Genomic DNA, 10,709 nt, shown 5'->3' with positions numbered 1-10,709 from the left:
CCGCCCTCCTTTGCCGTCCGCTTTTCTTCATATTTGCCATCTGCGGCGGACGGCAAAGCGGGAGGACGTTAAGTATTTTTTAACCAGCTCCTCAGTGGGCCCCCCCTCCCTCTTTGCCGTCAGCTAGCGGACGGCAAAGAGCTGGCTGATGGCAAAGGCTTTCTTTGCCATCAGCCAGTTCTTTGTCGTCTGCTTTCGTGTAGCTGATGGCAAAGAGCTTCTTTGTCGTCCGCTAGCTGACGACAAAGAGCTGGCAGATGGCAAAGTAGCTGATTCCAGTAGTGAGGGGGGCCACAAGGACGGAGGGCGCGCCCCCCACCCTTGTGGCAAGGGTGTGGGCCCCTTCAGTTGATTCTTTCGCCAATATTTTTTATTAATTCCGAAAATTATCTCCATGAAGTTTCAGGTCATTCCGAGAACTTTTATTTCTGCACAAAAATAACACCATGGCAATTCTACTGAAAACAGCGTCAGTCCGGGTTAGTTCCGTTCATGCAAATTAGAGTCCAAAACAAGGGCAAAAGAGTTTGGAAAAGTAGATACGACGAAGACGTATCAATATCCCATTGGCCTGTGGTCGAGTCAATCAAATCAGCCACCTTACAGACTAGTTGATTGCCCCTTCTAGTCACCGGCAATCTAGATGGAGATTGTGGTATCCATGCATCAGACCAAATATTAATATTTTGCCCATATCCAACTCGCCAAACATGTCGCGCTTGAGTGTACTCTCTCCTTTCATAATACTCTGCCATGTATAGGACGCCTTCTTCTTCAAAGTGGCATTAAGCAAGTCACCACCAGGAAAATATTTTGCACGAAGTATTGTGGCGCAAAGAGACTCGGGATTATCTATCAAACGCCAAGCTTGTTTGGCCAATAGAGTAGAATTGGAACAATGTATATATCTGAAACCCATTCCCCCTTCTTTTTTCGGTACACACATTTTCCACTAGGCAAACCAGTGCATTCTCTTTTGGGTAGCATCATCACCCCACCAATATTGCGCCATCGCATAAGTAATTCCCTTGCAATTTTTTTAGTGAATCTAGGTCTTCTAATTATTTTGGGTACACCATAATCTATATCTAGTCTTCTAATTCTTCTCCCATATGCGCCCTGGCCACCCAAAACTGCAAACACTCCTCTCTCTTGTCAAGGTCTAGTGGTCAAAAGTTTCACGGCGATGGCTCTGCTGGGTGGATCCAGAACAAAATCAAACAAGGTTTGCAAAATTTTAAGTCTTGATTTTTAATTCTTCCCCTATCTTGTATTCTCGTGACTACTTCGTGTTTGAAAAGAAAAAAAAATGTCACTCTGGTGTAGTCAAAACCCAAGAAAAGCACCTTATATTCGTAAATTATTTTCAATTGGAGAACCAAGTTGTGTGACAGTTGACAATTTTGAGTTTTATTATGCACCTAGGCATAAACTATGATGCTTTATTCATGAGTTATTCAAGATACAGTTCAACCATACTACAACGAAAGAAAAAGAAAAGGTGTTGAAGGACGTTCACCACGTGAACCTGGAGTGCTAAATCTAAATTTGTTCGAGTACTCAATCTAAATAGCTGGTTTGGCATGGTATTTAATGAACAAATTTGCATACATATTATACTTAGGTTGGAACGGTTAACTTTGCCTACGATTGTGTACCCTAGCGATTCATCTCTTGTGTGTCTTGGACGGAGGCGCCCCATCGCCGCCCCCAAAGTGCCACGCTGACATGCCGAGTCATCGAGAGGAGGTCGCAACGCGCCCAATGATTAATGCGGCGGTATGATTCCAAACAAGGTATGTGTCTAAATTTTTCTATCTAGGTTTCATATATACATATATTGTTTATTTTTTGATGTTTATATTAAAAGGTCTCAAGTTTTATTTTCGCCCCGGGTCCCCAAAATCTCAGGACCGGCCCTGGCATAACTCCGAGTTGATGCAGAGCTCAACAGTTGTTTTGTTTGTTTAAGGTGATGTATTGTGTTGATTGATTGGTTGATTTGTACACTGCTAGTGGAGTTGGCTCGATCACTTTAGCGCTAGCTTTTGCCTTAATCAATTGTGCTAAGCCCGATGCTAACGTTCATGTTTGTCTCTTTTGGTCATCCACTGGCTCTACTAAATGGTACTGCTAGTATTAAGAAATGCATCACGAGCATCTCCTCTCCAATAATTAATTGTCGGAAAAACCAACAAACATTCCATCTCTCCATAATTTTTTTTTATTTGGAAATCATTGGTGATGCCTCTGCTCTTTATGGTTTATCTTTTGTTTAGTCATTCATCTGGTCTATGGAATGACTTGATCTTTCTTTCGCACCGGTAGTGCATTGGGTGATGATCATGTTAGGTCAAGCTGTTAACTTTTATACATAATCCAGTAACCCTGTTGCCTTTTTGATATACATATAATCAAGTCGCAAACGGATATATTTTGCCTTCCACCTAACCAACAGGATATATATTTTCTTGCGGGATAATAGTGGGTTTTATTCCTCTGAAATAGTGTTAACACAAACCCAACGGCGTTGTTTGGAACTCGATGCAACCAACAAGCGGTGCCATATCCAGACCAATATTAGCAAGACTATGCGCAACTCTATTTTGATGATGTCCAATCTTAACGGAACAAACCCGCACGTCTCTAGAAGCTTATTAATCTTATTAATCTCTGTCATTAGGTATTCATAGGCGGAGTGGGCCAACGAGTCATCTATCAAAGCAACAATAGCAACAGAACTATTGGCTTGGATCATTGGTGAAAGATTCGACCGATGAATGCTCAATGACAGGCCGTTGAGTGTAGTGGTAAATTCAACTTCAATGGCATCTTTACAATGGAAAAGATAACGAAATGCAGAGAAAGTCACCTTCCCCTCTGAATCTCTTAGGACCATGCTCTCGTCCCTGCCTCTCCGGTTTCTAATAAGGGCCTAAGGGCCTCTTTGATTCATAGGAAGCTGAAGGGAAAATATGATTTGTTTCTATGGTGACACTATTGGTTTATATGACGCAAACCAAAATTCGAACTTCAAAGGAATAGCCTATGGAAGAAAAGGAGGATTTTTTTCCATTGGTTTGAGTCTGATAAGAAAAATTACAATGCACTCAAACCTTTTTGCACCTATGTACACACAAAAAGTTGAATGACATAAGTTGAGTAGAAATAATAATATAATCTTCCCCGCACAATTATAATAACTAATGATAATATATTACCTTTTCAATGTGTTTTAACCCTGATTTGGCTATAACCACCAGGCGCCTCAAAATTTTCATGTTTCCGCAATCCTCTGTTTTGCGCACCCAACCATCCATTTCTGCGTTTTCTTTTTCTAGTCCTATGGTTTTTGGAATGCTCCAAATCAAAGAAACTCTATGAGCACAATAACCGAATGAATGCGCAGAGTGTTGTGTTAATTTGCTACTCCCTCGGTTCATAAATATGAGGTGTTCTAAGTTTTTCTGAATTGGATGTATATAGATGTTTTAGTGTGTTCATTCACTCATTTCAGCCCGCGTGTAGTCTATATTAAAATATCCAAAATATCTTGTATTTGTGAACGGAGGGAGTACCATTTAACTGGTTTTAACTAGTTTAATTGGTTAACTGGCAGTGATGTGATCATCCGTTCTCTGTTTGACCCTTTTCATTTCAGTACGTGCTTGTACCTATATTGCTAATCCCTTGCATGATCTCCATCTTGGTCCCTTTCGTGCAGTGGCCGTACATTCATTAACTGACAAAAAGGATTTAGTCACATCAACCAGTTGTAATCCTCTGACACAACACGAGTTTATCCGCATGTTATGTTGACTTATATATGCTGTACCATCAGCCGCCCATTTGTTACTACCCTCTTAATGATAATTTAGATCTAGACCCAGCATCTAATTACTCCCACTAAAAGAAACCCAGTGTACCACTAGTACCACTACATTCCTTTCATAAAGAAAGACAAAAGTGTCCATGAAACATGATTGAAAAAATAAAATTGAAGTCACTTTCATCTCCCCTCCTTGTAGACATTGTCCTCTATCCAATGTGTTTTTCATTTCTCGATTTCATCAGAAAATGAGTTTTTTTCTTTTTGCCACAAAATTCATGTGTTCCAAACGGGGCATCGCTATTTCAGACCGTGGGACAAAATAGTGGACATCGCTTGTAGCTGTAATGCATTTTTGTTCCTACTGATTTAGCAACTACCACATACATTCATAGATGACACATTCTTCCCTTGGTGTGGGCTCAAGATGGTATAACAGTGCTATTCCAGAAGAGGAGGGAGGATCCACCCCCCAGAAATGTGAAAGGAAGCTCAGCTATTTTCAGACAGAGGAAACATGCCAAAACTGAAAACCATAGCCTGATCCAGCCTAAAAATAACCTCTAGACAGACAAATAACCATAGCCAGCCTAAAAATAGAGTGCACGTGTGATCTGTCTATATCAGCCGCCACTCACTTGCAGCAAATCAGTACACACAGGAAAACAGATTAACCAGCAACATAAATAGTACTAATTAGGAGACAATCCAGGACAAGATCACTATTACCCCCTCGAAATGTTACAGAGCGCGGCACATGGCGTGTCACAGGACAAACCTGGATTATGGTAGTTTTTCCACAGGATGTTAGTATTATCAGGGTATAATGTTACAGAGCAGTGAGTGAGTTGCATTTCTCATGCAGGGTTTCCCATGGTTACACAGCAGCCAGTTTCTGCCATCTCTTTTCAGGTTTCTTCCTTTTCCCCCTTCTCTTCTCCAGAATGAGCTTCACAAAACTTGCTGCTTCCATGAACAGAGCATCTTCCCTTCAGTGATGTTTCAGAAAGAGCAGCGCAACACCCGCAGAATTTGCTCCTGTAATCCAGGTCACCATTCTTTTCGTCATCGATCCCTGCACTGATGGAGTTCGCACACCGAAGAGCTACTCGTGTTTCGACTCCATGCCTGGTCTTTCTCTGAAACAACTCGTGGGAACCCATGGCAGAGAAAAGTAATTTCAACAGTCACTCAGTCAGGTTCACTGTCTTTTCATTTAAGAGTTCCTTTTACTTGTCGTTTCTCTTTTCGGACAAAATTAGTTGCTCGTCCAGGCAAATTTTTTTGGTCAGTCTATTTACAAATACAAACCCTTGTATTATTGCCTTTTTCCCAATGTTGCTACCATCTGAGGCCCCATGTAGCCATGCTATTTAACGTCACACCCTCATGACGATCGCCGCCAACTTCTGATACCTTTCTGAGGCAGTTTGAAGGGGCTCCAGCTTTTCCTTCGTTTTGGGCTGTCAGAGAAGACGCCCGTCGCCAATGCCTGCTGAAGCCACAGCTCAAATTCGTCTTCGGGGATCATCTCGGCGTCCAGGCTAAAGGGATACCGAGAACTGTGAGATCGCTGAGGCATCCTATCCGCACCAACCATGTTCACCATAAAAGTTGGACCATGAGTGTTTGGTTTGCACTCCATTCCCTGGATTATTAACAAAAACAGAATGGGTTAAAGAAGTGTTGCCCATTTTTCAGATATAACACCGCAACATCCTTTCCTTACTATCAGAAAATGGCATGTCAGCAGTTGCTGTGGCCATCATATTACCTGCAATACATGTTCTGGGTCCTACTTTCTAGAGAGCTTAACATGGTCCCTACTCTAAAAGGAAGTTGGTATTCTATCCACCTTACAAGATCGAACAACCAACTGAACCTATTTACAAAGTAGAGCAATCTGGACTATGCTAAACTACAAAGACTAAATTCAGCCAGTATACTCATGAATACACTATAAACAAATAAAACAGCAGAGCCTAACCACATAAAGCAAGGAATGCATACAAACCCTCCAATAAGTTTTCTTTTGGACAAACACAATTATTATGGGGCTGTACACTCGGTAGAAAAATTACACCAATCTGTTGAGATATGGTATGCAACAAGGCAATATTTGAAACAAGAAATGAATTCGAATTTTCAAGATAACAGATCCTTCTAATCCAGTCTATCTGATGTCTTTTTCAGTGAATCAAACATGGATCATTGCCGACGTCAACAAGGAAGCAACTAAAAGTTAAAGCATATCACTTGAGACATTTATTATGGCAAGTAAATACGCATGTAAATAACTGAAATGTATAATCAAATCAAACATGACAAGATAGATGGAGACAGACTCACCTGGCAAGTAGCCCACTCAGATACATCAAATATTTTACTCTCCGCACAGACAAAAGCTCTTGGTATTTCTATCTGGATTGAACAATCAAGAAAGAACAGAATTTAAGTTATATTGGACATTAGTTTCTGCAGTGGCAAAATACACATGCATGCTTTAAGTTAGTGATTCCTCGGTGATGTCTTGTATTCAGCAGAATTTGCTTAAGCAATTCACTTTAGAATACCAGGATTGAGATAAGCTAGAAATTCAAGGTACTTTGAGCATCCACTTTAGCAACATAGATATCCTTAGATGATCTACGATCAGAAGCAAAACATTCTGGGGTTCTTACAGCTCAAATGAACAAATCTGCTCAAACCCAACATCGGCCTCAGGCAGTATAGACTAGCCCAGTTTAAGCAGTATAAGCGAGTACGAAGGGACTGAGGTTTTCACTCATGAAAAACACCTCGTTGAGTTTTCTACCAAATAGGTGTGCACTGTGCAGAGTGCCAGGATTCAGAAGATTATGTCTTCTTCTATATAAATCTCATTCTCCCTTTGTTTAAACCACTGGTTCCCAGTAGTTCATTCCATAAACCCAAGATGACTGCAATAGGTGCTTCCATCTAAACTAACGCTGAGGTAAATAAAAATATAATGAAGTTTACATGTTATTTAGACACAGAACTGTACCTTCAAGGATGCAGAATATCTATTTTCCACCCACCCATCTCCGTCCTTGGCAACATGGTATTGGGAACAATCCTGCAAGCACACAATTCATGCAAATTAGCTGGAGCGATGCTCTCAGTTAACAAATGCCCTAAAAGTACATGCTGGGCTCCTAACCTGGCACCATCTTGCTTTTGCTTTGCTTCTCTTGGTACATATCCATAAATGAAAATTACCACATTTTGTGCACTGTATACGCCTGGACTCCTCAGAGAGAAACTCTACCCCACTCTGCAAAAAAGATATTTATCAATTGACTTCATTTTTCAATTATAAATGAGTTATACAAAGAAAACAGTATCAAACAAGATTGTCCAAAACAGGAGGGTCGCGCATAAATCACCTTGTTTAAGAAATTGACCAGGTTACATACAGAAGATAACTAACTGAATTCCGTAGTGACAAAACAATAGAAGATAACTGACTAAATTCCATACTAACAGAATAAGAGTATCTGTTGAGGGGTAGCACGTGGTATCTGAGGGATTTTTCAATACGAATGAGCTCCAAAGGATAATAATATCAGAAGGTACATTACAAAGGGGAATGTGCAGAATACTAGAGATCGCATTGTGTGCTCCCAAACTTAACAAGATCATGTGCAAATCAAAGACATCTACATTCCATATTTAGTTATTTACAAGGACAAGAACCCACCGGTTGAGAGACAACACGTGATCTCTGAGTCATTTGCCGTGATTCTTCTTTCCTCAGCTGTTCATCATAGCCATTTTTCTTCGTTAAATCTGAGAGTACCTGCATGGAGGTACGACTAGACCGGTTACCTTTATCAAGAGTCAAATAACACAGTTGTGATCAAGAAATGATACACTGTCAGATTTGAGAAAACTCTACGAAAGAAAGCCCAAAGTTGGCATATACTCCCAAGTACGTGCCTCAAAAGCTGACTGAAGCTTCTTGAATGACTCGCACGCCAATGGATTCCCCATGTTTTTATCAGGATGGACAAGAACTGCCTAGACAGACAAAATGCACCAGGAAAATAAGTAACAGAAACATGGATGATCGTTCAGCTTAAAGTGCTGTTGTCTATTACCAGTTTTCTGTATTCCTTTTTCAATTCGATCAGATTGATGCTTTTGCTCCGAGGGATGCCCAAAACATCATAATAGGTCAAACCATCCATTATCCTCTTCATCTCGTCCAACGAAGTAGAGTTTGATTTCACTATTTTACTAGGAGATGGCTCCTTCTGTACATGTAACACGTCTTGGGTAGGTGCTGCGCAAAAGGGCTTTGCAGACGACACGGTCTCTGGTTCACTTTCAGGAGCAGGGGGATATTCACAGCCACGAAAGAAGGCATCCGTGGCTGGATCAGAATCCTTCATTTCTTCAAATGGTCTCTCTTCCGTGCTTCCCTCATATCCTTGCAGCAGCTTGTTCAGAAGATCATTTGTCAGAAAAGAGAGATTCAGCGTGAAGAAAACTCCAAGCCACCCGACACGAACAGCCACACAATAAACAGCATACATAGCCAAGACAGGTATGACAAATCGTGCATGTTTCAAAGAGCACATACAACCTGCATGACCACAGAGGAGCCTCCATTAGATGAGGATGATCAAATAAATAGGCCGAATGAGGCAACATCAGAAGCAATTCAGATGAACAACCTCCAGCAACCAGAAGCATGCCGGTAATCCAAAAGTAGCCATACATCCACATAATCATTATTCCAAACAGTCCTACAATAAGAAGGCCAGGCGTATAGCCCATGTAGTGAATGACTGCCGCAACAGCTCCCTGAAACAGTGCACCATCAAACAATCAGATAACATAACCTCTTCTGATATATCCTTCTTACATGGGAAACTTGTATCCTTACTTGAAAGCAGAAGTTACTACCTTACAGAGGTCGTACTAATTAAGTAAGTATGTATATTAGATGATGATGGAACAAGAGACATTGTCTGCATTGCAATAAGAAAAGTGGCAGGGAGAAAACAACAGGAGAGATGACCCTATTTTTTCTCCATTATTTCACTGCTGATTACTGATTCAGTGGTGCAATCTAGCTGAAAAGGTCAGATATCCCCCAGGGGAAGTAGACCAAACTTCCAAACGTCTCTAACAGTGGACAGATAGAATCTAGAAATGGCATAAACGAGTACTAAAGCATGACATCAGATTACACTAGGCAGTAATACATCAAGCCAATCAATCATGTGATAGTTTAATGGCGTTCTACTTTACCAGCAATTACTACTTCAACTATGCTACTTTAGTAAAGATGCAGCCTAACATGCAATCCACAATCAGATAGCGAAAGCAGCGCATGACAAATCCTTATCCTGTAAACATCCGGGCTGCTTTGCCAAAGCAGCAAGGTGAGGATGATTATGATTTGCAGCACGAACCAGGCCGAGGAGGGCGTAGAGGGCGCAGGCCGAGGAGGTCATGCACACGAAGCAGCTCCAGAGGATGACGAAGACGGCGGCGGGGCCGAGGCTGGCGAGCGCGAGGAGGCCCCGCGCCGTGCAGCCCCGCCACTGCCTCAGCGCCTCGAGCAGGAGGCGCGAGGAGCTGGCGCAGGCCCGGGACACGGCCGGCCAGTGGCGGTCGACGAGGAAGGCGAGGCGGTCCCTGCCGCAGCCCGCCGCGGCGTGCGCCCAGGCGACGACGTGCTTCTGGGAGAGGACCCACGTCCACCCCTGGTTCCAGAGCCCCAAATCCGCCATGGCAGCCGCGAGCGCTCGGCCAGACCAGATTGGTCAACTCCGGGGCCGCAGGGCCGCCATTTCCCCCGATTGGAACCGAGCCACGCCGGAACCGCTCGCCGGGCGCCGCAAGAACCAACTTTCCCCCAAACCAATCGAACAAGCTCGACGAAGAGGGGCGGACGCCGCAACCCGGCTCAAGAAGTCATCCGGAACCGCCTCCCCCGGCCCCGCCGAAAACCAGCGGATCGAGGCCCGGAGCTATATGAGGCCACCGCGGCGGAAGAGGTCCAGAGCGGCGCCGCCTCTGGCCCGAGAAACGACGAGAAATCCCCGGTGGATAAAGGCGCCCCGGGGGTTAGGGGGCCGCCGACAGCTGGGGTGGGGTGGGGTGGGGGTTGGATCTTCCGTCGGTGAATCGGCCGGGGTGGTAAAATAGCGGCGACGCCCCGGGAATCTGCCGACGCTGCCGCTTTGCCCGAGCTTTCGCCGCGCTCCGTCTCTTGCTCTACTGGTGGTGGTGGTGGTGGTGCTAGTTTGGGGCGAGCCACATCTCGTGACAAAAGAAGGATTGGGGCGAGGAGGAGCTGAAAGGGAAAAGAAGGGATCTTTCAAAAGGCACACGCTCGCTCGCTCGCTCTGTCTAGAGAGAGGGATTAGGGTTGGGAGGAGAGAGAGCAGTAACTGTCGATGGAAATGGTGGAGGGCATGGGGTTGTGGTGGGGGTGATGACTGACCAGAGTGGGTGGTTAGAGAGAGAGAGGGTAGCTCCGCTCTGCTCAGCTTTTAGAGAGGGAAGTGAGTGATTTTATATTTGATTTGAGAAGATGATGACTGTGGATGTAGTAGGAGTACTAATTAATGGTTTTATGGCAATTCATAAAGGCAATTATTATAAGGGATCTAGTTCATTTTTATGGTTGAGTATAATTAATGATGCTACTAGATCTAAGCCTGGTCATAGTGGGGAGTAACTTAAACTAGTGTCATATGCATGACACTAGTCTAAGTTACTACCTTCATAGTGCAAAGTAACATAGTACTAGTGTCATATGTGGCTTCATTTAATAGCTTGTAGACTCATGTTGTCTTGAAAAGCGCTATGTTACAGTAACATATTATGTTACTACTTCTCA

The 10,709-nt window shown here is 43.3% G+C and overlaps 1 protein-coding gene across 1 annotated transcript; it reads right to left on the bottom strand.

The window, feature by feature from the left end:
* Nucleotides 1-4,499: 4,499 nt before the first annotated feature.
* On the bottom strand, nt 4,500-10,335 carry LOC125507802. Its single transcript, XM_048672306.1, has 9 exons — nt 9,274-10,335; nt 8,530-8,659; nt 7,951-8,438; nt 7,790-7,870; nt 7,551-7,649; nt 7,011-7,124; nt 6,855-6,926; nt 6,179-6,250; nt 4,500-5,477 (listed from the first exon to the last, which is right to left on the bottom strand). The coding sequence occupies exons 1-9, from the start codon at nt 9,592-9,594 to the stop codon at nt 5,217-5,219; spliced, it is 1,638 nt and encodes a 545-aa protein (XP_048528263.1). The 5' UTR covers nt 9,595-10,335; the 3' UTR covers nt 4,500-5,216.
* Between the last annotated feature and the right edge of the window lie 374 nt (nt 10,336-10,709).

This window comes from Triticum urartu, chromosome 5 (genome assembly GCF_003073215.2).
Source record: "Triticum urartu cultivar G1812 chromosome 5, Tu2.1, whole genome shotgun sequence".
In the NCBI taxonomy this organism is placed as follows: domain Eukaryota; kingdom Viridiplantae; phylum Streptophyta; class Magnoliopsida; order Poales; family Poaceae; genus Triticum; species Triticum urartu.
The sequence above is the reverse complement of the archived record's forward strand: the minus strand, read 5'-3'. Positions and strand labels throughout refer to the sequence as shown.